The 27055-nt window shown below is 36.1% G+C and overlaps 1 protein-coding gene across 3 annotated transcripts in view; it reads right to left on the bottom strand.

Annotated features, from left to right (window-relative positions):
- The window catches only part of LOC116176819 (polypyrimidine tract-binding protein 1), a 280865-nt gene that overhangs the window by 155024 nt on the left and 98786 nt on the right, over positions 1–27055 (bottom strand). For 2 of the 3 annotated variants that reach the window (XM_031495603.1, XM_031495604.1), the window contains one exon: positions 8037–8084. The exons of the other annotated variant lie outside the window; for it this stretch is intronic. In XM_031495603.1, the coding sequence (XP_031351463.1) occupies positions 8037–8084 (48 nt within the window). The remainder of the gene's footprint in view (positions 1–8036; positions 8085–27055) is intronic. 3 annotated transcript variants of the gene reach the window in all.

The raw sequence follows: 27055 nt of genomic DNA, 5'->3' as shown, positions 1-27055 counted from the left end.
AGGACCTTCTGCGGACCTGCGCGAGGAGTCTGGGTCCCCTCCGGTGGGGAACACAACATCGTCGATACAACCTGATGCATGCAGCAGGCTTGTACCTTCGCGGAAATACCTATTTCGCGTAATCTAAGCCTATTCACTCGATTCTATTACCTTCTAAGCATGACGGCGGGCTTTAAGAGCGTTGCACTCTTTAATTGTGCTATGGTTAAGGCCAAGCACCTCGACCTCGCAATTTATTACGATATACCAGTTCTTTTTTTGAATCATCATCCGCTACCACTCCACAATTATTAAAATTACCCTACAACTTATTTTTGGAGCTCGTGCCGCTCTTCTATTTTAAGTTTTAATCCAAACAATCGCGATTTCGATGGAAAGGAAGAAAAAACTGTGCCACTTAAACAACGTGGAGAGATTGAATCGCAAACCTCAACTACTGCAGTTTCCAAGTATGCGAACAAGAGGAATCCAAAATAAACACAAATCCACTAGAAAGCAAAATGACTTCATTTCATCTTAACCGCACGTGCTATGAAATAGGAGATATCTATTTCATTTACCTTTGTCCTGGAGAGTAAGACAAGACCTAGTGGCCCTTAATGAAAATAATGGAAAGGGAATAGGAGGCATCCTCCATTAGTGAAATTAAAGATGAGCGCAAATGAAATAAGAAACATAACGACAAATTAGTCTCAAATGAACGATTTCGTAAAAAAATTGTTACGTTGCCCTAATTAACCAAAATATCAAAAATAACCTACTCACCTAAAAATCAATCTTCACAGATAGAAGGTATGTACTTAAAATGTTTGTGTAAGCAAGGGACCATTACATTATTTTGATATGCATTCGGAAAAAAGCATTACGTGATAAGCCAACTTAATCCACTTCTAGCAAAAACATTTGACAACATATACAGGGTGTAACAAGTAAGAAAGTAAAAACAAGTGAAAACGATTTACGTAAGCGCATTTCAATCACGTATTATTTCCATTGGACAATTGTAAGTAAATGGCATTTCCGAAGTTCAGTTCTTGGCATCAGGATAAAGTGTTTCAAAATCCAAATGCACTTCATCATTGGAAATCCATACAATTTATATCTAGGTTATCAAACTACAGCGTTTCCACGTTTTTTGAAGCGTAAAGCACGATTTTTACACCTATTGGTCAAAATACACGCGATCACTGAATATTCATGAATTCACTTCTTGGACATCAAGCTAAATCGTTTGCACGTGCCCCGAACGAGGTCTGGGCAAAGCAAATTCTTCTTGAGCGTCGAAAGAACGTGATTTGGTGTTTTCCAAAAATACATCTCATATATAAAATCCGAAATTAATTTTTTTATATCTACCTCTTTCTCCATCGAGGACCGTCGAAAATTGAAAGGAGGGAGCCCACCTCCTGACCCATATGACCTACTAGCCAACCCAACCCGGTCTATCGACCGCATTACAATTACTCTGGAGCGATGTAAATAAATGAACCTACGTTTAGTCTTAGCTATTTATTGGCTCCTCAGGCTGCGCAGTTGTTATACAGGCCGATTCAAATTCGTGGGTCACCATGGGAATCTCGGAAACTAAAGAGATAGGTAGTTTAAATTTAGAAAAATTGTATATTTTGATGATTAACAAAATGATCTATCAAATGACATAAAAAGTAATGTCTTCCATAAGCAAAAGCAAAGTTGATGATGGTTAACCGGAGACGAAACGTCAGACTTAATTAAATTCAGCTTCAAAGCGGCATCAAAATACGCAACTTTGCCCAATTTAAACTACCAACCTATTTTTACGTTTCCGAGATCCCCATGGTGGCCCTCGAATTTGAATCAGCCTGTATAATAATGTAGCAGTTAAACGAGGCACTCTACGATAAAGGCAAATAAATAAAACACGGAAAATAGCGCATTTTTTTCAAATTCGATTGAAATCCGCTAAAAAAAGACCGATAGAGGGTACTACAACATTTATTCCAAGACTAAAATATTCCGCTTAGCAAAGCTTCGTTCTCAACTTTCCAAAATTTCTTTTAATTATTTTTTCTCTGCAAACTGTAACCGTAATGAGGTGGTAGGAAGTGTCAAAAATGCCAACTTGCACTCGAAAAATACACGGTACTGGCTAATTGTAATTAATTTAACTCTTTTTGGATTCGCGATTCAGATTAACAGTGAGACTTCTGGTGGCAGCACATTGTCATTATTATTGGTGGTATAAGACCGCTATTTTGTTTATTTAAAATAGTCAAAAGTAATCAATTTGTAGTTTTTATGTCTGTAAAAGTAAATGCATTTGCAAAAATTTCATTTGCAATCAATGTAGTTACACCTTAAAAAGCAAGGCTAGTTTAAAATGTCCATTTTATCACCTTACTTTCAAGAATTTTAAATGTGATCAGTGCAATAAAGTACGACACATAGAAGAATACCTATTGTTTAAATTGTGGTCAGTGTAATTATGCCACGAATAGTAAGGCTGTTTTAAAGCATTATCAACGTAAGGGAATGTCGGCGAGTTGTTGTAAAGTTGTGCGAGTGCGCTATAAATTGAATGATAAACTGTGATCTTTATTTGTAATTACAAAATTAAGTTAATTGCAAGTTGAAGATAATTCAAAAACGGCACGATAAACTCTGATTTTCTACGAATAAGTATGGTACCAACGTAATGACAATTAAATACGTACTAATTAGTGGTTGAGGTTTTATATTTAGAAATTTAGTGATACTTCTTTAGAAGTTAATGACGGGTCAGTAAGTAATCGTTTATCAAACTTTCGTTTCAATTTATTGAATTAGAGTGGTTGGGTTTTACGTGTAAACACAAAGCAAGTACTGCGTTTCTATTTGTATCCAAGTGGTTTGTTTTTTTTTTTGTTATAAAATAATATAAATTCCTAGAATTGTTAAATATAGGACAATTTATCGCTTATTCTCTGATATGTATTTGGGAAATTGTTATCTCATAGCAGACTTGCACCAGTCGCGTAATGCAAGTCAAAGAGCTCACGCGTTTGTATAATGTAATAGTTTTGCAATAAATGTATTTCAGTATCCTTCCGTTATATGTGTATATATCCAGGATATCTAAATACAAAACAGTGGCGACGAGGATGGTTATCAATTTTGATTTGGTGAATCGTTTAAGTGACAGTTCTGATTTAATTTATGAGCACTTTTCGAGTATTTTTGTAAAAGGTTGATATAATTTATTAGCGCTAAGAATGCACTTTATCAGCAAAAAAGACAATTCCGCTTTTCCGCTTCAAGAAACGGAATTCTGATTAATTGCAATGTTGCTACGTTCCGTGTTAATTGGATGAAAAGTAGGAAATAATTAAACACGGAAGATGGTATAAGAAAGAAGCTTTTTGTAAATTTCGAGGCCGAGTTGCTGTTCGTTGAAAGCTTAAACGACGCGCGTCCTGCGTTAAGTTTCGTATTGTTCGTCAAGTAAAATTCTTTACGTTACTTTTAGTTTGGAAATTGTAACGAGTGGTTTTATTTCGCGCCAAATTTCATTAAAAATTTCGAAATTTCTTGTCATGATAGTGCAGGTCACCCTGTATATTTCATTATTTGTTCCGGTTAGAAATTTTGTGTTTGGGCATTTCGGTTCGCTCAAGACTATGGTCCGATAGATTTAATTTCGCTCAGATTTAATTTCGTCGTGGGAAGAGTGCAAAGCTGATTGACGTCATCATGAGTAATGCGAGTTTTTTTGTCGTTCATTTATCAACTTTGGCGCCGTCTAGACCGAGAAAAGGAGCGGATGTAGCACCGAGCCGTCAAGAGATAAGGAGTTTTCCACGTCATCAGCAGAAAACCGTGAGATCAGTTTTAGTCAGCAGTTCTTTGAGGTTGACAACGAAGTTAGAGTGGGTTAAGTCTTCTTTATCTGAACCAATGGGAGAATTTCTAGCGGGAGCCATTTTTGTTTTATGGTAATTTGGGTGTGGTTTTTTCATTTCAATTCTGAAGAAGGGGATCGTTTTTGAAAAGATTCGCGGTTAGTACGTCGAGGGGTCGACACGTACTTTGAGTGATCGCGTTTTAGAAAAGATTCGCGGTTAGTACTTCAAGCGGTCAACACATACCTTGAGCGAAAGTTTTGGTACACTTGGCGGTTTGAGCCACCGGCTTATTTCGGTTGCTCCCAGTTGCGTGCTTTTTGCACCCGTTCGAAGTGTTATTTTCTTTGCGCGTTGATTTTTTGGCGAAGAAGACCCAAGTTTCAATCAGGTGATATTTTGGCGAACCCTTGAGCTTCACCCCATTATTTTGGATGCAGTGAATCGCGTTAGGATACGTTGTGTTTTCTCGAGGATACATAATTCAAAGTGCTGCCCTAGTCCTCAAGGCGCAGAATTTCGGGATCCGCCCCAGGTGGAATTTCCTACTAGTGCCGTAAGGTCATTTGTCGAAGGAGCGCTGCGTTTCGGAGAGATATTTTCCCCAAGAAGAGCTGGTGAAATAATACTTTGAATCATCGCGGTTTACCGTCGGATAGTGATCATAAAAGTTTGTGTTCTGCTGTACCGCTAACTCAAAAATCTGTATTCCGCAGGCGGTCAAAGCTAATAAACTAATAAAATAAAATTAAATACACTGTGCTGTGTAGAAACTTTGGCAACTAGCCGTCTCCCACTCGCCACGCGAAGGATTTCCTGGACTAAGTTTCCGTTCAAACACTAAACTTTGCTTTCGTTCCGAGGAAGGATAGGCACCGTGGATTTTTGGTTTCCGTGTGTTAAATTCAAGCCACCCCCCTAGGAAGTCACAGAGACCTAAGTGTCAGGTTTCATCACATCCACCCTGTACCAGAGGAAAGAGCAGTTCACAAGATCGGCTGTACAAATGTTGTAAAGGTTAGTCTAATTAAATTTGTAACATTCTGTAAAATTCCACTTTTTGGTAATTAAGCTATAGTAAAAAAATTTTTGAGTTGATTGTTTATTAAAGTCCAATGAACGATTACCAAAGAGTAGGATAAATTTTTGTGTTTATTTAAATAAGTCCCAGCCCATGCTGGATTAAAAACGATTACCTGTTGTTGCAATTTTCAAACTGTAGAGGATGGCCACCCCTTGAGTAAATTAGTTTCACCTGTTAGGATTTTTTTAGTTAGTAGTTGTCATTGTTAAGCTAGTGTTTTTACAAGTAGAAGAGAAGAACTGCTAGATCCCTGTAAATTGTTTGTATCGCAAATCTCATTTCAATATATTATCTATTTGGTTTCAATGTGCCTGTCTTTAACGAAGAACGAGGGGAAGGAAAGGGAGGAGTAGGAGTTGAGGCAGGAGACTGGTAGGCGGCAGGTTAAGGTTTGTTACGCAGTTTCAAAAGAGTTAAAAGCCCACCGATTTGAGTTAGCCGGAGCATTTATTTTTATCGATTGAGCAGCCTAAGAAGAAGACGGTTTGCCTTGCCGGGCGGAACCGATGGTAATTTTCAAGTCCAGAAGGAACCCCCGTAGCAAAATCAGCCGAGCTCGAGTAAAAGTTTTGAGTTAAAGGTGGGTGTTGGTTGCCTACTGTTTTCGGACCGCCACCGCGCCACCGTTTACATCGGTCGTGTGTTTGGCCAACCAATTTAAATTCAAATTGAGTAAAATTACGTGCCTGTGACCTGATCAAAAAATAAAGTAAAGAAGAACAAGTTAATGCGTACGCGATTCATCCTGTAAAAATCCACAAACTTTAGGCTAACGGTCAAATCTCACGACGAGAGTTTATAAGAGATTTATTACATTGTAATATGTCATTATCATCAGACGAAAATGTTATTGATTTTTGAATCAGGTAGGCGTGGATCTAGGGTCAAATTTGGAAACTTTTCCATTTGACTTGAAATGGTGACAAAATTTCAGGATCATGACAAAAAAGCTTTGCTGTATCTGAAGAGAATCGGTAAAATCCATGAAAGCAAGACAGATTGCAAGTCAAAACCCTCCCTCCCTAGAAGTCATATTTTAGACAAAACTTGAATGTCATTGATTTCAACGCAAATATGTCAAACACTGAGGGGAGTCAATCACGACAATAGAGAGTTTGGCATTTTGAAATGCTTACAATACAAGTAGAGAACCATCGCAAAATGGAACTACGACAAATCGATCAAGGTCCTAGAGGGCAGGAAGATGAATGAATGTAACAAAATTACTTATTTTTCCGCCTGGAAGTTCAGACCCAAAATTATAACTAGACCTTATATTTGTGGAGTCGACTAGCTTCGCTGAACACTCAGTATCTAGAAGCATTTTAAGTTGGGCGCTTCGTTACTAAAAAATGTAGTTTCTGAATTTATATTATACTTTGCGTGTCTTACACCCGATAAGTTTCGTAGTGAATTTATACGTTTTGCAACCGTTCCTGTAGGAGTAAATTGATTTTACAGCCACAGAAAGCTCTTTTGAAGAAGAGGCAAGTTAATATTTTAGAATTTCAGACATGATAAGCTATTTTTAGCCGGTTTTGTTTTCTGTGGTAATTTAAAGCAAGCATTCGAACTGCAGGCCATGCAACTTTAGTCGTTAACAGCTTGATAGCGCCAATCCGGGTAATCCCGATATTCCAATTTACAAGGGAAATTTTGATACGGTCAATTAAGCGAGTGAAAATAACAGTAGCTAAATAAATGAGGTGCAGTAAACGTCATGCGATTGAGACGTTAAGAATTACCCAGGTGCGCAATTAATTAAAGAAGTTTTAATTTTCGAGCTTTATCGCTACGACACGCCGACCGATTTGGAATTTCCTACGTCCTGCTACGTTCATGGTTAACCGAAACGTAAAATCTCTTTATTTTTGTATCTTTTGCCTATTGTGTTGCAACCTTATTATTTGGATATTTTCCGTAAATTTTATTTTGCATCCACACCGTTTAATTTTATTTCGGGTGAAGTTTGCCGCAACTATAGCTTTTGCTTATTTGCTTTTCCGTCGATTCTGCAGATGTGTTCGCTTTCAATCCCGCTAGGGAGGATTGCCGTAATTTTGTTTTAGTTTTTCCGAAGAGACCGTCGCCATTTCCTGAACCCGTCCAATTCCTGGAGCTGCCATTTCTCGGGTTTGGTTTACACCCGAGGTTCCTGAGCCCGACCCTCCAGACAGCTGCCATCGCCAACCTCGACAAGGCGCGAGGCCATTCGCTTGGTGGCGCTCGAGTCCGCCCGCCCGTATGTTCGTTCCGGCGACTGCCGCTACGTTCGTCCGCTCCCAGGATTCAATTATTATAATTTGTATATTTATTTTTCTTTTAAATATTAAATTGGAATTATTATTCCGGTAATATTGATTTAATTTTAAAAGCTCACCGATTGTGCGCGAACTACTACAAGTTCCTCACATGAATACGCTTCAATCGAACTCAAAAAAAATATTGGAGTTTAGGATCATCGAAAAAGACTGATTGAATGCCAAAAAACTATAAAGACAAATTTTGAAAAGTCATGGATTTTGACTAAGATAAGTGAAACACGACTAAATTTTCCATACATTACTTTCACTCGTTACCACTATAGCTTCTTTGCAACACAGTACTGCAGCGGTCATAAGTTGGTCCTTCCAACCGAACCCGGATATCACCTTACCTTTAGTAATATGTGAAAAACTCATGTGTCAAAATGCATCAGAGTAGGTATATACAGAAAAATGTCTCCCCATGCCATGAAACGACCCCCCCCCCCCCAATTTAATGTACTTCAATATCTAATAACTGTATTATTAATGCAGTGCGCAGCGTAAGCAATTATAACATCGGATCGGTTTCGCAAACTCAATACTTCAAGCATTAATTGTCTATGGTCGTGATATGCAACAGTTCTCTTCAATCAAAATGATAGTACTCATAGCTGGCATCTAATGAGATCCACAATTATTATTTTTATAAAGTACATACATACGACACACCTTTTAACAAAACACACACTACTCTTTCAGGTAGTATTTGATGTTGTCTCTGCGTTACGGCCTTTTTTATAAACATATTTGGTTTTCGGATTGCTCGTAATTTTAATGCTTATACTGTACCTTTCTCGATAGAGAGAAACGCTTCTGTTCGCTAAATTGTATGTCAGCCTACCTGAAACAAAGAGAGGGTGTTAGTAGAAATATCAATCTATTATTGGCTCTTTTTCAATAAAAAAAATATATACACGGAGAAAAATGGTTAATGTTTAGTTGGTCGGCGCAAAGAGGAAAGGCGCTTACATTTGTAGATCCGAGGGATTTTGATCACACGAACGGCAAGAAAACAAGTATTAAGGGGTAAACTCGACTGATCCGTTTAAAAGTCGAAGCCGGGCAAGACTCCGGCTTTACACGAAGGGAAGCTTTACGTAAAATGGAAAAGGTGGTCACTAAAAACACACGGGCAATCCTTGAAAAGTCGATAATGCAAAAACATTGTGTGTAAAGGCTAAAGGCCACAGGGGACACTGCATGTTAACAACCAACTAAGGACGACGGCGGTTTAAAATCAAAAAAGGAATAAAAAATTGAAAGGTAGGTACGTGTGCAAAAAGTTTACTATCGATGGAATCAATAAGGCGCCATTTTGATTTTGTCTAAGTAATATGAAAGATGGGTCTATTAAAACGGTAATGGTTTACGCGCTCGCCGAGAATTAAATATGGTGGATCCAAAAGGATAATCCAGCATTAGCGACATTTACAACTTACTTTAGCGACAGCCCCTCCATATTCCTTAAGAAACAAGAAATTTGTCTAAAAAGTTGGTCGAAGGGCGATTAGTGGACTTAATGGAGAGAATGTTTATATTAGAAGAAAGGATTTTCTACAAGAGCTCCAAAGTTTACAAGCAGGCAGGCAGGTAAGTAACTACGAGATAACTTTCAATTTAATTAGAACGTCGGTCTAATCGGGACCACCGATAACAGCATCTGCTGTATTTGGGTGGTTCGCTTCTTGCTCGGCTACGGCCCTTTAATTTTACGCAAAGTAATGCACTCTGTCTATTTCCGCCGATAAACGGGGAACGCATAGGGGAGAGCAAGACGGGATTAGACTGTTGCGAAAGCGACATCCTGAAGCGGGAATGTTTCTGAGTTATAACATTTAACGGCACCCTCTTAAAGTTGGAAATATAATCTTTTGTAGTAACTTCAAACAATTAAGCTCGAAACTATAACATCAACTAAGAATGTTGTACATTAACCATACGTGTGTAATTTTATCTTAGCATGCACTAATAGGGAGCAAAGCCGTACCGAGCAAAGCGAAACCAGTTAGATACACCAGGTTAGATGCACTGAACTGAAAAACCATGCAAGGATGCTCATCTCTTTTAAAGCAATCGTAATTCTGTTGTAAATTTATGGAAAACCACGAAACTTGCTCGTGCTATTATAATTAAACCTCTAATATTCACTAAAATTTATAAGGCTCTAAAACGAAAAGGTAACAGAACTTCCATAATTGTGTGAGCTGACGCGTACAAAACTACCCTTGCGATCTACAAATTTTACACCGAATTAATTTTTTTCACGCATCTTTGGACGTTGTATCGGAAAGAGACACCTGTTGTAGAGATTTTTCGCGTAATGATGAAAAAATTCCGCCTCTTATACACTACGTGTACTTATACTTGCTCAGTTCAAACATTCCTAATTAATAATTAACAAGCGAATCTAATTAACCGCATGTTCTTATTTGAAGAAAACGGTACTTACCTATTTATAATCTACTTTAGAATAAGAGGAAATTCTTCCGAGGTATTTACTGAAATCCTGAACCAATAAGGTGTTAGTTAGCCTATTCGTTTTTGTTTAAAAATGTAATTTCTCTTCATTAATTTGTAAATTAACTATTTATAGCGTAACACACTGAAAGAAATTGGCCCCGCGTTAGGTCGCCAAATAATCGGTTTTAATATGCATTAAAACAGCAAGAAAGTTTTTTTGAAAAAGAGGATTTACAACAACTGTAAAACTGTAAGTTGAATGAAAGGGGCGCCTAAATTTTATGATGCTTTCTGCAAAAACTCTCGCATCACAATATATATATCACTGCCGACAAGTACTACGAACAAATTTGAGCGTAAAAAATGTATACAGGGTAGTATTTAAATTTGGCATGGCTTAATAAAGAATTACAAAGGATTGGTGATGGTTTCAAACGGTCACATCCCTAAGGAAAAGCGAACACTATCGGGTATTATGTGTCGGTAACCACTTTCGAAGGTTCGTTATCAAGATATAACTTATCGAGTAACCCGATTGGGTGGATGATCGTGTCACGTCGAAAAGTTTCATTTTCATTCCATTGCGTGTACCCTATTCCGATTATTTGTTGTGGTTTTTCGGAATTAATTAATTTAATAAAAATATACGGCTTTGCAGCTCGGTGGTAGAGCGTTGGGCTACAAATCAGGAGGTCAAGTGATCGACCCTGGGCTGAGGTAGGAATTTTCCATCTGTGGCAGAGATAGGAATTTGTTTAGATCAGTTTCTGCCGACTACTCCGAATTAGGTTTTCCTGCAGTTTTCCTAATTCGTAAGGTAAATACCTGAGTAGTATAGAACAGCTTAAGACCTTCTGCAGGGGCACCTCTAAAAAGCATTATGCGGATTGCGGGTTACTCTGTAATTGGGCGTAAGCCTGTTGAGGGCCTAGGGACAGTAAATAAATAAATACGATGTCAATAGCTATAAATGATATAAATTGTACGCGCTTTGATTCAGATTTAATTACATTAATTTAATTGAACTGGTTCACTTACATAAGTGGTGGATTTATTCGCGGTTTTTAATTTGATCGTGGTCTTTCCTTTAATATGCGAAAATAATCCAAAACCTCGCGCTCTAATTAGTCGATAATAATTGAATTAATTTAATTACTTGTTTGAAATTAGACTTTGATTTTGATCAATCAATTAATTCTGGTACGTGATTTTAAAATTCTGGGAATTGCACGTATTTAAAAACGGTGTCGCCCCGTAAGGCGCTTTGTTTTCTAAATTTTGCACACATTGGTAAATAATTTTGGGAAGTAAATCAAATTTCCACTAATAAACTGCGTAAAACCTGTAGCACGGTGTCTTCTGGATTCAAATTCGTCAACCATCTTTCGAGAGTCATTTTCAACGAGTGACCGAATTTTGAGCCGAATTTCAACCTGGCGAACGATACAAAAGGTCCAATTGTATTGTACAAGGCGTTCCACCTGCACCCAATTGTCCAAATTGCTGTGAGCCTTACAAAGGAGAAAATCAACTGTCAAGTGGGGAAAATGTGAACCCACCGATAAATGTAAATTACTTTGAATTTTCTTGCATTGTGGAACCATAGGAGTCATTCGTATTGGGGGATTTGTATAAAAGATTTACGCTGAAATTCATTTTAACATTCCTGAAAGATAAGTGAACCCACACCAAAGGTATCCCCCCCCCCCCCGCTCCACTTAATTACAACCATGAGGCGGGCGGGGGATAGGATAGTGACAATGAGCAACAAATGAACCAATTAAAAAAAACCTTATGTAGGATTTAAATTTAATCGTTTTATGTTTATTGATTACACTTATAAATGCGAAATTATCGCCTGTAAGTCAGGAGTTTTTTTCTTTATGAAAAATTATTTATTACTCTTTATTTTCGTATAAAATGGACATGTTTGTTATATTAAAAGATAATTGATAACATTCATCGCGCATCCTGACAGCACACGGCATGCTATATTTCATAAGCTTTCTGAATATTAAATCACGAATTTCTCCATTTTGTTGTATATCAACCATATGCATATTTTGTATAGTACAGCAAATTGCTCTTTACAAATGTCTTAAAAATCATAGGCATTGCATATGAAAAATAAAAGATTCGATAGATTGTAATGTCACATATAAAATTATATTTGGCAAATTTTTCTTATCTCGCCAAACAAAAGAGATATTGATGTGACCCTCTTATCTCTCACCCAGTAAATTTGTAGTCTCTTGTAAATTTGGGCGAGCCGAATGTGGAAGTGGTGAATTCTTTAAATATGGGAGGCAACGAGTAAACGTGTTTTTTTTAAAATTAGGTGACAATGATATTTGTTACGAGGGTATTTTCAGGCCCCGAATTATAATTGGGCTAACTGAGCTATAGTCCAGGGCGCCACTTTCTAGGGGGCGGCAAGATCTGGGCTTGTGGATAATTTTTGTCAAAATAACTTATCATTTAACGTTTGTAATAAAAAGTAATCGTATTAAGAGATTTAAGTTATAATGTCGTAAAGTAAGTTAGTAGACGTTCACGAACAGATTTTAAAGCGCTTTGTTCGTTAACCAAAAAGTAGTAGTTCGAGGTTGAGTAAAACCAGTTCTTGCATAGTGACGCCTTACGACAAGGTTTGTAGTAATCAATAGTAAATGTGTTATACCGTCCGAACAGCCACCATATTTTTATCATCTAATCCAACAAGCCAATTGTTTTTTCCTGTCATCAAGATTCAGTTTAATAAAAAAACAAGTCAAGTTCCTGAAGCTGTCAGCGTGTGTTTGTGTCAGTTCTTAAGTGCGTCTGAATATCACCAAAGGTTTACGACCAATGTTTTTTTAGAACAGATTTAAAGCGCTCTCCAAAAGTAGGAAGTATAACGTTTAAGAATAATAAGGACATGCTAACCAATAAGGTAATGTATACGTGGTGTCAATTTTAGAACTTGCAGTCGGCCATATTTTCCAGACTAAAGAAGATATTGAAGATCGCACAAAACCCGTGGGTATCGAGGGGGAAACAGAATGACGTTATGAATGACAACCCCCCCTCCACCCCAGCCCTCCTCTCTCTTCAAAAATCCTAAATGGCAACTCCATACTTGTGACACATCGTTGGAAAGCTACTGAAAAATGCTTTCCAGTGGTACCAATAAAGTCAATACTAATTAAGACAATTTAACAAAAATTTAATAATTAACAAATGGTTTGAAAAATAAATTAATCGATATGATTTTCGTTTTGGACGAGATAGATAAAAATTGCCTTTTTTTTGCATGTCTACCTCACTATTATGTAAATTACATATAACTTATTTAAGATTAGAATATAAAATCCAGGAAAACCAAGATATTTCGAAAACTATCAAAGGTATGGGACATTATTATCAAAAGTTGAAGGTTATTGGAGGACCTAATGATGACAGAAAAATATACAGGGTGCTCCATTTAAAAAAAGAGATTTTTTAATATGAAGTTTTGCAACTTTGGGCCTACCAAAAAAACACCCTCTAAGCTATATTTTTAATGTTTCATAGTATTTATTTGACTTTTACTTAACCCAGGGTAAGACATAAAACCTGGAATCAAAATTTGAGTAATAATTTTGACAATATATACGGGCGCTTGCAAATGCCCAATTTTTCTTAAAAATCGAATTATCTTTAAAACTACTAGCTTTTCGGATATTAACCATATAATAAAAAAGACGTACAATTACACCTAGAATTCAAAAATGCATTCAAATACAGGGGGTTCTATTTAAAAAAATGTACCATTTTGGCGCCCTACTGAGTGGACGCACCCAGTATAATTCCAAAAATTTTTAAAATGTAGAGAATATTCAACCATATCATAATACAAAAGCACTCTATCGAAAAATCTTATCTTCAAGGCATTAAGTTGCTCCGCGCAATCGTTGAGTCACCCTGTACAATAGGACAGCGATGGGAACAAATGCACGCCCATTCGCCACGATAACAGCGATGTGAACAAAAGCACGCCCATTCGCTACGATACGTGGGGGGCGAGGTTTCCAGCTTGGATAAGACTTCCATAGACAGCAGATGAGATTTGAACGGCTTATGAAACTTATCCAGAACTGGATGAGGACTGTTCCAACAAATGTTGTAACTATATGAAGACACGGACTCCCCAAGTTTGGGGCCACATCCAAGACGATATCATGGTAAGCAGCCAATTACCTGATATTTTAGAGGGTCATTACGAAACTGTAAAGCACGTAGTTCACCAAATCATGGTAGTAGTGTGCGAGAAAGAGTCACGAGAGGAAAATCGTTCGTATACCTACAAGCCACAAAAGAAGCCCGAAGTGAGCTGGATGGGTACAGAGCAAACAAAGGTCGCAAGGAAAGAGTACGGACGAGGTTGCTCTGACAAACTGCTGGGAAATTGAAGAAGTCCAAACCTAAGACGCAGCCCTATCGTAGGAAGCTGACCTGTCACTGAAACATAAATTAACATCTTGGCCGACAGTAGGAAAATAGATCATTGTGAGTCTGTTCCAAGATGAACAACCAGACTATTGAAAAACTGTAGGTAAATAAGATTTCTTTATTTAATTGTCTGTCGAACGCTTGCGTGCGTGGTAAATGTAAAAAGAGGCTCTAAATCCCTTTCTGTCTTCCAGCATTATTATTTTAATTTCATTTATGTTTTGTCAATTAATTAACTGTGTGTTTAATCGAACCCACAGTGTCACCTCACGCCAGATTTGTTCGTGGCCAAGAATTATATCAGGTGTTCATTAAAATTCTGCATCGGGACGGGGCGGTGGGACTGCTCATAGGGATGGTGAGAAAAAAATAAGTAGATGATGCTGTTCAAGTGTGCAACGATGAACGAGGATGCTATGTACGAACTCGTAAGCTTCAACAAAGAGATGCTAACTTCCGAGAACTTCTTGCAAGTTTCCAGCGCATACCAGAAAACTGAAACTGCTGTATTTATTTAGCCATAGCGTGATATTATAGTTTTTATAAAGGAAATTTTTAATTTTGTAACGATTTAGATCCTCTTAAAAACACGTCCCTGCGAAGAAGTAAATTATATGGATCAACTGTGGATCTGGTACAGTTTTTAAGATATAAAGCACGTGGAATATATTTGTATAATTTAGCAAATCCGTATTGTATTTGTAGACCGAAACATGCTGCGAGTTACAGCACTCATGAATGATTATTTACATGTAACTGAAACAAACGCGGGTACCTATATCAAATATTGATTCAAGATTCAAAAAGAAGTTTAATAATATAGAATGTTTTGTACAAAAAACCATAATAAATTGCTGTCTGTCTTTTAAACTGTACACCATATGGATGTGCCACTAGCACAAAAATCTGGTCTACGACTTCTGAAGGCTGAAATAATGTATACACGTCTCAAGTTAACGCTGTACAGCTGCTAGAAACAGCTGTTCAATTACACAACTCGGTCCATTGACAAAGAAATAAAAGCGTTCGGCCAGATTCGGCAAAACAAAAACCGACAGGTAGGCGATCAAAAACTGCTAATTATTTTGAAAATGTAGGTTATCGAGTGAATTCGGCAGTGACGCAAGGAAAAGAAATTTGAATCCAATTTCCTACAGCTAAAAGAATATCAAAGTAAACATTTAAATGTTCTCGAGAGTAAATCGAAAATAATTTAATGTCGGTGGTCGATTTGGCGCGAACCCCTCGAAATATCGATATCAAAGTGTGCTTCATATTCGCCGATTTCCTATAAGATTAGATCGCCGTCGACTCTTTGACGATGGTGGGACGCGGAATGGCAAAAGGGTTCGCAGATGGGATAGAGCGTATATTCGATTTTGGGCTTACGCGAGATTTACCTTGTTTGCTTTGTTCCTTTACGAGTCTGGATGGATAAAGCAGCCGTTTTCCGCCAGAAAAATCTATTTTCTTAACGTTAGTGTTTTACGTGTGGTGCAGGTATCTGTAATTGATTACTTGCGGCTAATATTTTTAAAAACGTTTTGTACTTCTAAATGCGGTCCACGCGGCACTGTTTTATGTTAGCTTTGCGAAAGAACGTTCCGAATTGGTTTTTAATGATTTATTCGATATGTTGATTGAAATTTTGTACTCGGACTGTTTGCAATATGATTCGTCCCTTTGCATGATGTAAATTTACTTTAATCGTCTGGGGGAATTACAGTTCGGTATGGAAATTTTCAGTTAACCTTTTATTTGTTTTAATTGCCGTATTCCTACATTATGCGTGCCGGACTCGCATATCGGTTAGGTTATGGAAGTTTATAATAAGTAATTAACAGTTTGCACCATCTATCATCGTTATATAAACGTTCATTGATCCAAATGATGAAATTTCTCGTTGAAGTGAGTTGTTACCTCTTGATAATATAAACAAAAGCTTTTTAACTTAATTGACAATTGAGGGAGATGCTCGAAAAACTAGAACGAGAAGTAATTAACTTGTACTCTACACTGATTACCTCGATTATTAACAGCGCATTGGCATATGCACTCGCTCAAAGCGAACTGAAAATATTACTAAATGACGCGCAACGATGAACGATGGTTTGATGAAGCGTTTGATTGTTCTGTTCCAATTAATTAACTCGGTCGTCTTCATAGTACACTTTCGTCTCTTAATAGCATTACAGTCACATCAGGCACTAAATATACCGATACAAATTGCACTAGACAGACATGTTAATGAATTTTTTTTAATGCTCAGAACGCCATCGACATAAGCCCCAGGATGTTAATTAAAAATAAAGGGTCATAGATCAAAGATGCGTTCCTCTTTATTAAAAACATGGGTTCTGGAATAACCCCCTCCTCCTCTTCACCCTTCTGACTGATACATACGTATTCAGGAAAACCATTCTGTTTTAAATGTCGAAAGAATTACTCATTGCGTTGCATGTGCATTTTTCTTTGGAAAAATTATTGCGTTTCCAGTTGTATTCAAGTGGTTTGTTTTTCCTTTCAAAAGATTGATTCGTTGAATTGTTAAATGTAGGACAATTTATCGTTTATTTTCTTATCAATTTTGTTTTGTGACAGCTCTGTTTAAATTATTGGGCATTTTTATTACTTTTGTTAAAATGTTGATTTAATTTATTGGCGATAACAGTGCGTTTTAACGGGCAAAAAACTGAGTGTTCGTAGAAAAATCTTATCGGAGATAAAGAGAATTTAGCGTAAAATTTGGATACGTGACGCCAAGGAGGGACAAGAAACGTGCGTGATTGGCTATTCGAATAATATGCTCCACTGGTGGTTCTTCTCTTTGGGGGGCAGTTCATACAAAGAATACTTCTTGAATCCCAAAAAAAAATACTCTCCATAACCTAACCCTTCTGATGGAACCGTTTTGCCTGTCTTGGGAACGGTTCTTTATTGGCCGTCCACTGTTTTATCTCTGGAGTATAATAATGAATCTAGGTTTCATCAATGGCCGACAAAGAAATGATTACCTTAATTATGAAGTAATACCAATATCGATATATCTTGCTCGTTCAATCTTGAAGTGGTGATTGATCCAACGCTTGAAGAAAAACGATACATTCATATCGTCTCATATAAAGAATGGCATCTTTGATTGGCAGTTTAAGCTTACGATCACGCAAAAATAGGTGAACCGACGGGAAATGTAGATGTCGCATAAAAAATATTTGTGCACAATCGACTGCAAGAGTTATTAGGATCACAGAGTTTAATTTTGTACGTCTGAAACCTCCACTATTGTTCGGATTTAGCGTAATCGTTCCTAATTCGCAAACTGTAGTTGACGGCTACACAACACTTCGCTAACGTATTATCACGTGGTTTCTTCTAAACGCTCTCACTAATTAGTCCTTAGGGTGTCTCATCGAATCTTGATGCAAATCTTTTCCACCAATTGACTAACATTACACACCCAATCAGATTCACTGACGGCTGTAAATCAACTCAACGTGGAGTAATTTTCCTTTTATTCTGCACAATCCCACAAGACGCAGCAGCTCAGATAACTGACGATTACAATACCAAACAAATTTTTTCCCGTAACCTGAGACAATCACGCCGTATCTCACGAGTTCCCAAATGCGATGAAAGTCAGGGCCCTGTACAAAAGTAATGCATAAATATCGATTTTGGAGATCAGTAGCCACCAGCCCCCTTTTAGGGGGTCACATTTTTTATTCACATATCGAACAGTTTCAAATTAGAATCGAAAATTTAGACGGTGCCTTTTTGGTCAACGTATTTTACGTTAAAAGTTCAGCGTCCAATAGAGCAACGCATTTTTTGTTGACGTTTGGGAAAAGGATGCATTTTTCAAGAATAAGAATAATATCTACCTCATCACTGGGAATACTGGGATGTGTTTTCCTCCGCAGGGAGCAAATAAAATATTAAAATCATTGAATTTCCACAAAACGCTTTTTGAAATATTTTGTAAATGCAGTAATAAAAAACTTGCCACCAAACTTGCACTCTCAACCGTTTTTGTAAAAAATAAATGATTTCTTTCAGTGCGTTCAAATCATATCACGCGATCCGAACGAATAGATAAAATTAGTCTTAGTCGTGCGTCTGTAAGCACGCTAATTAAATTAATTTTCCATAATTCGAGGTAAGTAGGGTATATTTTTTCCATTCCGCAGCGTAAGTCGAATCGGAAGCCGCAATTTAATTAACGCCGTCGTATTTTGCATTATTGCAAGCGATTTTTTCATCGAAATTAATTAACCGTTTACCTAAATCTGGTTTATTCAATATAACTTAGCTTCGTCTCTGTATTCACGAGGCAAAATTGAAATTGATGTTAATAGGAATATGTTTCTTCAAAGAGGTAATTTACCGTCAAATGCTTGGATAAGGTAAACTCGCTTGTTTCTTGTTTTAGCGTATCCAGAGATTAGTTCCCCTAATTTTAACTTGGCGCTATTAACTGTTAAATGTAAGATTCTTACCCTACCCGCTTTGAAACACCGTATTTTGCTTAGTTGAAATCAGCGCGTTAACGTGTCCTTATAATAATTCATCTTCGGGAAGTTCGTAGAAGAATAAACTAGTTAAAAATCAAAAGAGTGTAGGAAAACGATTTCTCAAACATGAAAATATCTCCAAAGTATCTCTGTTGTAAGGGACGTCATAAGGGAAATGAGAAATGATGGATTGTTCAGTTTTACTAGGGGAGCGTGAACAACGTTTACTTAAGATTCTTAAGAAAATTGACTAAAGATAGATGGATTTATATTAAGATACTTATTAAGTTCGTTTAGGGCGCAGATTTGTTATTCCACTGCGGATAATGGCTCCTGAGGATTTACTTTACAGAGACTGTCACGTATTAGCTTAATTAATCTATTGTAATATTGCACCCTAATTTTTTCGAGAGTCATACCCAGCCGTAAGGTCTCATTTAAGTCATAAATTCATAATAAATCTTTTAAGAGACATTTTCCGAGACATTTTCAGTTCATTTCAAGTTTTTTTTATGGAAATTCAGCGTTTTTTCAACCATGACGTCTCCTTATATGATCATTAAGTCATTTCACTTATTCTTAGATTTCCGATTCAAGAATAGTCATCGTATTCTATCTCAAATAGTAAGTACAATCGTTTGCACCAAAGATCTGTTACATCACACAATCAGCATTGTGACGTATCAAACTTAACGTGCAGGTTATCTGCCAAAAAACGTTATTTTGCGTTATTTAGTATGGGTAAAATAACGTTTTCTACAGATAACTTGCAAGTTAGTGATCATCACATAGCTGAATGGTGGAAAGTCCATACAATTGAATTATAACTAAATTTAAGGTTTCCGAGCCATAGGCAACACAATATGCACCTCAGTAATACGGGAAAGAAACAAACCGTTATAAATATTTTGTTGATGCCTGCACGACGAGCAGACCGTAGCCTGCGGAATTCCAATTTTCCATTTTCCAGGAAATTTGTCCTTTAGGCCTTCTCGCTCGATTGGGGCATTGTGCGCGGGTGCACCGTCCTATTGAAACCAACACTTTCCAACTTTGGTTTTTTTTTTGTGTGCCGTACATCGTTGTACTTATTCGTAATAAACTATTCATTACAATTTACAACTTTTCTTACGTGTACATCTAAGTGTTACTTATTTGTTTGTTATCTGCTCAATGAACATAAGAAATAAATAAATTTCGGTTTTTTGCAATATCTGCACCTTCGGAGTAAATGAAATTTTGTGATTTTCATTAAAGCATGATGGAACGGACGAATTTTTTTAAATTCAGAGTACTACTTTAAGAGTGAAAGGCAAAGAATTCATAATGACAATTTTTTGAACAGAAAAAAACACGTTCAGAAATACTAGCAACAATATCTCTATCTTTAATTAGCTTTTTTTTTCAATTTTGAGTAATGTATTAAATTGTTTATTTCATTCCCCCAAACTTCAATAAAATAATATTAATAACAGTATTATGTATTTCAACACCGATATAATGTTGTTAATTTCTTAAAACAATTATGTGGTTTTTTCATGTGTATATGTATGCGTAAATATAAAATATACAAGGTGTTCTATTTAAATGAAGTTTGGGGTTATTTTCGGGGAAAGTGAAAAAATGGTTATTATGACTAATCAACTCTTTGTTTATATTCTAGAGTTCTACTCTACATATATTGAAAAAAAAATCGGTTTATAGAGAACCTAAATATTCGATCGTTCCGGGACCTATGCCGCACCCTACATTAGTACATTTTACATAATATTGAGGAGTTTATTATTATTCACCGTAACGTTATCCCTTTAATCCGGTTTATTTTTTTCGAATTTTTGTAGGGTTGTGAGTTTAATTTATTACTGTATGCAAATGTTATGAGCTCACTACACCACCCAACAAAAATCTACCTAGCTAGCACAAATTACACAATTGTTTCCTTTTAAATCCGTTAACATTTTCTCTCAGGGCACAACTGGGTTCTGACACAGCAATCTGGCAGATTTCTTCTCAAAAATCTCACTTTTAATCCAACAAAATTTGCCCGAGGACAGAACACACTTTAATTTATGACTGCTGGGATGATAATAATTTTCTTGTATTAAACAAATTCTTTCTTAATTCTTGATAAACACAAACTTCCGTGCAAATTAGCGTCACAAGCTTTACTCGCTTTTTCAAAATAACCCGAGACAGCCGCTCTCGGCTCAATAGTCTCGTCTTAAATTTTACTATTTAAAAGAAATACCACTCCCACTACAAATTCAGCATCGTTGCTCTCCGGCGGCACTCGAAAGTCCGCATCATAGCCCGAACTAATCAACACCTGCGTGGCTTATCTCGCACGTGGCATTGTGTATCGCAATTAATTTTTATCCGATAATAACTTTTTACTAAGACCTGAACATTACAATTAACTGTTCACTTATTTATGAGTTTTAAATTTATCATACAAACTAAATACAAGAAATAGAATTAAATGAATTAAACAATTACCGATAAATTTATAATAAGAAACTTACATTTAAAATGACAATTCTACAAATTTTCCCCATTATGTGTCCATTTGAAATCAAAAAATTCCTAGGCCTGATGAAATAACCTGAATTCGCTACATACAGGATGTCCCGGCTATCATATTCGATATTCCGACCATAATTACATTTAAAAACACTTATTTTTATACTACAAGATGGCTCGCACTCACCTTCGACATTGTTTCAACTTAGAGAAACGACACCCCCATGTAATTTACACAACATTATTTAGGGTAGCTCAGTGTTATTCAGGATGTTCCCATTAGAGAGCTAGTTTCTACAATTTAAATGAAGGAATGAATGAATGAATGAATTTGGCGATCATGATTTTATAAGTTATTTGTTTCCGAGTGCGTCATGGTGGGTTTATGGTTTGGGAAAGTTGCTGGCGACAATCGGCGGAGCGTTAACAAACGATACTATTGTAATGGGTTTGACGTACGGAAAACGGCTAAATCGGGATGGGGCAGAATGATACCATGCGAGTTTGTGTAAAGCGCGTAATATTAAACGGCTGTGGGGTTTTTACGAATGGCCTTAACGCGCTAAACGAATCCGAGTCGTACGTAATTAAAGATGGCCGCGTTGACTAATTAGCGCCATTTTGGGATTGCTACAAAATTTAAAAAGAGGAATTAGGATTAGTCCAATGGGAATAGAATTAGGGCATTCGGTTTTGGGCCACGCGAAAGTCATGTAAGTGGTCTGTTATAAAATGTGTGTATGGGGCATTCGTATCGGGCATTTTTAAGGGTTGTTTTTTACGTAAGTATTACAGAAAATTCACGGTCAACAATGAGTAAAATACTGGAAACGGATTAATAGGGACCGTTTCGCTCAAGGAATAACATACTTATGCTGAAACGATTATCGTGAAAGTTAAAAGGAAATCGGTAAAATCAGCGTGTGTTAAATTTCAACTCTAGAACAAGTTAAAAAATTGCAAGTACACCTGATATATTAATAAAAAGTTACGAATCCGTAACAATTTAAATCGGTTGCACGCCCTGTATATAACAATTTCACCTGTTCCTGTATATATTCCCATCTGTTATGTGCGGTGCATGAGTCCTCGAAGTTAAAATTAGCCTGCATATGCGCACTTGTCGAACAAACATATAATCGAATGTCTGCGTACAATCGCCAACAATGAGCGTAACTGTTAAAAAGCAGCATACTATTTCATCAAGTTTAATTTACAAAAAGTCGCCGTGAAAGCTTTCGTCGCTAAAGCCGTTCAAATCCAAATCTATTTTATATCCTTCCACGAGCACCCCTTCTTAAGAACACCCCGTAGATATAAGGTAATACAGTTGTTCCCTTACAATACCGATGGTATAATTAATCAGCTTCTCATCTGCCAAGTTAACTTGAATTATATTTAACAGTTCAATTTTAACATTGGAAATGTTTATCGATTCGTATAGGTATGCGGTATATCAATACAAAGTAACGAGTTACGGTCAAACTGCGAGAAGACAACGGTGTCGCATCAAGGGACGATTGTACCGTACTCGACCGTGATCGGTAGGTGAAGGAAAAGTCGCGGAGTGCTCAATTGTTTTGTTAATTCCAATCTAAAATTCTCGCACATTTCCTTTGATAGTATTACAAGCAAGTTACGACGTTTATTATTCATAAGGGTGACGTTTGCGACACGAGCGAGCTTGCGAGTGATGCGATTGAATAAGAGTTATTTGTGTTTGATTATGGTGATATATGGTTATCATTTCCAATGTCTCCGATGGTTGCATGGATTGCAAAATTTGTGAATTTTTTAGTCCGATTTTTGGTGTATCAGAGTGCGAATGTTGAACATGAATTATGAAAGGATAAACATTTATTTCATTTAAACATTTCCGTCCAACTTGCTCCGTATCACCATCTAATTTAATTTAGTCGAACATTGAACAAATTCGTATACAGAGACCATTTGCAATAACATTCCCCTCAAACCTTCCGACGCATAACAATTTCAATCGTCCTTTCAGGGTAAAATTTTTTTGTTATACGTATATATTTCATTGTGATTGCCTTTAAGCCGTACGAACAAATTGGATTGTAATTTCAATTTTATTGCGCGGGCTCGTTTGAAATACAAACAGGGGCAAATTAATGTAAACATTTTTCAAAATTGCATACTACCTATGTCTATATTTATATTAGTAACCCCGTTGCTGTTTCTACGTAAATTAAGAACCGCAATGGGAACTTGAGGTAATGGAAACCTCAGTTCTACATTCTTAACTTATAAATAAAACACCACCCTTGCATCGTCCATCAAAAAAACATGGTTGCGTCATTTAATTATTTTGGCATGATACGCGATATTGAATTACTACATTTTTGCGGTAGCCCCCAATAGAATTGGTTACAAACGCATTAATAATGCGGTATTAACAACGCACAGTAAATATTTATTTTGCCATTCATTGTAAAGTATGACAAATGATTTCGGCTGAAGAAATTTTTCATTTCTCAGACACGAATGCAATTTTTCATACTCTAATTGAATTATAACAATTGGCTGCTGACGTGTCGGATATCCATAGATAGATGACCGAAAACGTAAACCCACTTTTTGTTTACAACTGCACGGAAATATAAAAGTTTGCTGGCACATTTCAAAAAATATGCAAGACGAATTTATAATAAGAATAAACTCTGCCGGCGTCCGGATGCGAAATAAAGTCAAACAAACACACAACTTTAATTTATATTGCTGTTTTGTCTTCAAATTTTTGTACGATAAAATAAACAGAGATGCTAGAGACTTGGAACAGGTAATCGGAAATTAATGTGTATATGTTTTGGCACATAAGATGGAATTTGTATATGTGTAATTCCTCAGTTTTCAAAACAAAAAGTTCGTGATTGTTTTCTGCTTCCAATGACGTAAGATGAGGAACGAGGGGGAGGGGGGCTGCATTAACGTTAATATCCACCAATGCCAGGTGGAACGTTGAAAACGTAGTGCTATAAATTCCTTAGATCCAGTGCCATACTTTGGGTAAGCCGTAATGTGAAAGTAAACTTTTCAAGCTCTACTAAGTATTTCCGATAAAGACCAGCAGACATCTGATGCTTCTAATTCTAATTTAGATAATGCGTTAGAAGTAGGTTACATCTGGTCGTTTGCGATAAGAAGTGATTATATCAGGCGAAAATTAATTAGCGCACGTGTATTGTCGCTGATTTATTTATTTATTTTTTTATATACAGGGTGCCCATTATGTATGGAACATAGTATATATCTCGGTAAATATCGAATGTATACAACATTTTTCTATACAAAAGTTAGTTAACATTTTATTTCCCTTAATAATAAGGCAGCTTTCCATTGTCTTTCAGAACACAAATGAATAACAAAAAACAATTGAATTTTTTAAATAGCAATGCACACTTCAATTGGAACATTCATTGCCATGAAAACCATTTTACTGCTTATTTCGTTTTATCTTCAAGGTGTAATAAGAAACGTACACGTTCATTTATTTTATTTTGATGTAGGATATCTAGATTAATGTTATTGATCTAATTATAATAAATTTTTTTGAACAATTTTTTTGAATAAGGATACTAACATCTATCATCGAAAAGAGAAAAAAAATCTCTATCAAATGAGCCTAATGGAAAGGTGCACTGCCATTTTAAAAAAAATTCAATTGATTTTCGTTACTCATTTGTTTTCTGAAATCAAAAAACTGAATGCCGCCTTATTATGAAAAATAAAATGTTAAAACTGCTTTCATATCGACAAATTTTGTACCAATACATTCGATATTTACCAAGATACATACATTTAATGTCATTAAAACTCTACAAATTCTTACAATCCCGCTAAAAAAAAAACCTAAACACCTACTAAACTACTGGCCAGTTAATTAAATTTAATATTAGCAAACAATGTAAACAATGCTAGATAATCTAAACCAAATCATCAATTAAACGTTCAACAAGAGGGACGAAATACACGCGATTCCGTTCCTTTCACTGATAATTCGCATAAAACGGAAATACTATAGACGGTACCTTATCGCCTTTGAATTCTTCAACGTTGCATGGAAGACTATGACAATGGGTCATGGCGGACTTAGGCTTTTGGATTCTTCGTCTTTGATGCTATCAGTAGATTTAATATGATACCGTTCCGATTGAAAACATACGTGGTAAGAAAAACCGGCAGTGAATTAAAATAAACCAAAAATCAGTCCGTCGGTAATTTCTAGGATTAATTGCTTATATAAAACCAATATAGTTCGATAGAAAGACTTTCTTCTGCCGGTTTTTTTTTCATTAAGAATCAAATGAGCACGAAACACGGATGTAATTTGCTTTTTATATGAGCGCATAGAATTTTTTTTCCAGATTGAAACGGCGCAGTAAAGTTCTTTATTGTCTTGTTTAGTAATTTCAAAAATACTTCGTCTAAGCGTATGCTTCTCATTTCACTGTAACGTTTAGGTATTCCATGCGAGTTGCGAAAGTAATGTAACGCAAATATTTTGTAAGTAATGTGCTTTCATTTTAAGTTTAATAATAGACTAATGTCGCAAGTTTAAACAACAAACATTTTTCAATTTAGCAATAATGTTTTAATGTAGCTGCCTAAAGGCAATTCTAACTGTATTTTAAAGGGAATTCTACTTAATCCAGCGTTAACCAACAACCTGGGGCTATAATAACACAAATTCGTAATTATAATCCAAATGTGCGTATAAATACCTTGCATAACAGTACAATACAATAGGGAGCGACGGAGACTTGTGGACATTGGTGGCTACCTCTTACAGGAAATTTCAATATCTATTGTAAGTGTAGTAATTAGTTGCTTTGGTTCGTGCTTACTAAATACCGCATGCAATGTACAGTTCGATTAACTATGATTTCATTTCAAGGGTGCTTAAATGTAAATCAGATTTCTAGTTAGCATAGTGTATATGCGATTGGGTTAATATCAAGTTTGCAATAACCATTACCCCTAATTAATTACCCATATAAATTTTAGCTTAAGCTCTTTTTAAATAAATGGCCCTCGGATTAAAATAATTATTATTTCGTTTACAAGTAGAAAACATAATTCCCATTTATTTGTGTCATTGAATAATAGAAATTAACGTAAAATTAACATTGTAGGGTAGTTCAACGATTTGTAATTTAAATTGGATATATACCTTGTTAAAAATTTTATCAACCGTAATAAAATTAACGGTGTTTTGCAGACCGTACGTAATATTTCTATATATTTGTTGCCATTAGTTAATTACGATGCTGAACAATAAACAGCATCGAAATTTCACAATTAAATTTATTTATTATTATCCCTAGGTACATTATTTCCTAGCGCCTGCTCATCGGCTTCAAATAATATTAATTATCTTATTATTTTTTCATATTTTATATTAGTCATCTGCGATTAAATCCCTCCTTCATTTGGCAACATACTTTTAAAAGAAATGCCAGATCAGACGGAAAAAAGGTGAAAGTCCTCACAAAGACGAACAAAAATGAAATAAACATTTCTATACAGCAAGCAAATACACTGAAAGCCTTATTACAAATTTTTTGTTACAAATGCACGAATATAGAGAAAAATAAGTCTATTTTATCGTAAAACGCACAATCATGTACACAAACCTGTTTCTTTCTTGTGTTACTTTCGAAGTACTGATTCCAAAATGATAGACATACTTAATTGGTAACGGCCGCTCGGGTACAAACTAAGATTGACATTTAAATGAGTTACAGCAAACCCGTCCGATTGAGCTGGACCAGTGGACCTTATCTGAAAAGAAGCGCTCTCAAAAACAAAATTTGAAAAATTATTTAA

This window comes from Photinus pyralis, unplaced genomic scaffold, assembly GCF_008802855.1.
Source record: "Photinus pyralis isolate 1611_PpyrPB1 unplaced genomic scaffold, Ppyr1.3 Ppyr1.4_LG7, whole genome shotgun sequence".
Classification (NCBI taxonomy): domain Eukaryota; kingdom Metazoa; phylum Arthropoda; class Insecta; order Coleoptera; family Lampyridae; genus Photinus; species Photinus pyralis.
This window is presented reverse-complemented; position numbering and strand designations above follow the sequence as displayed.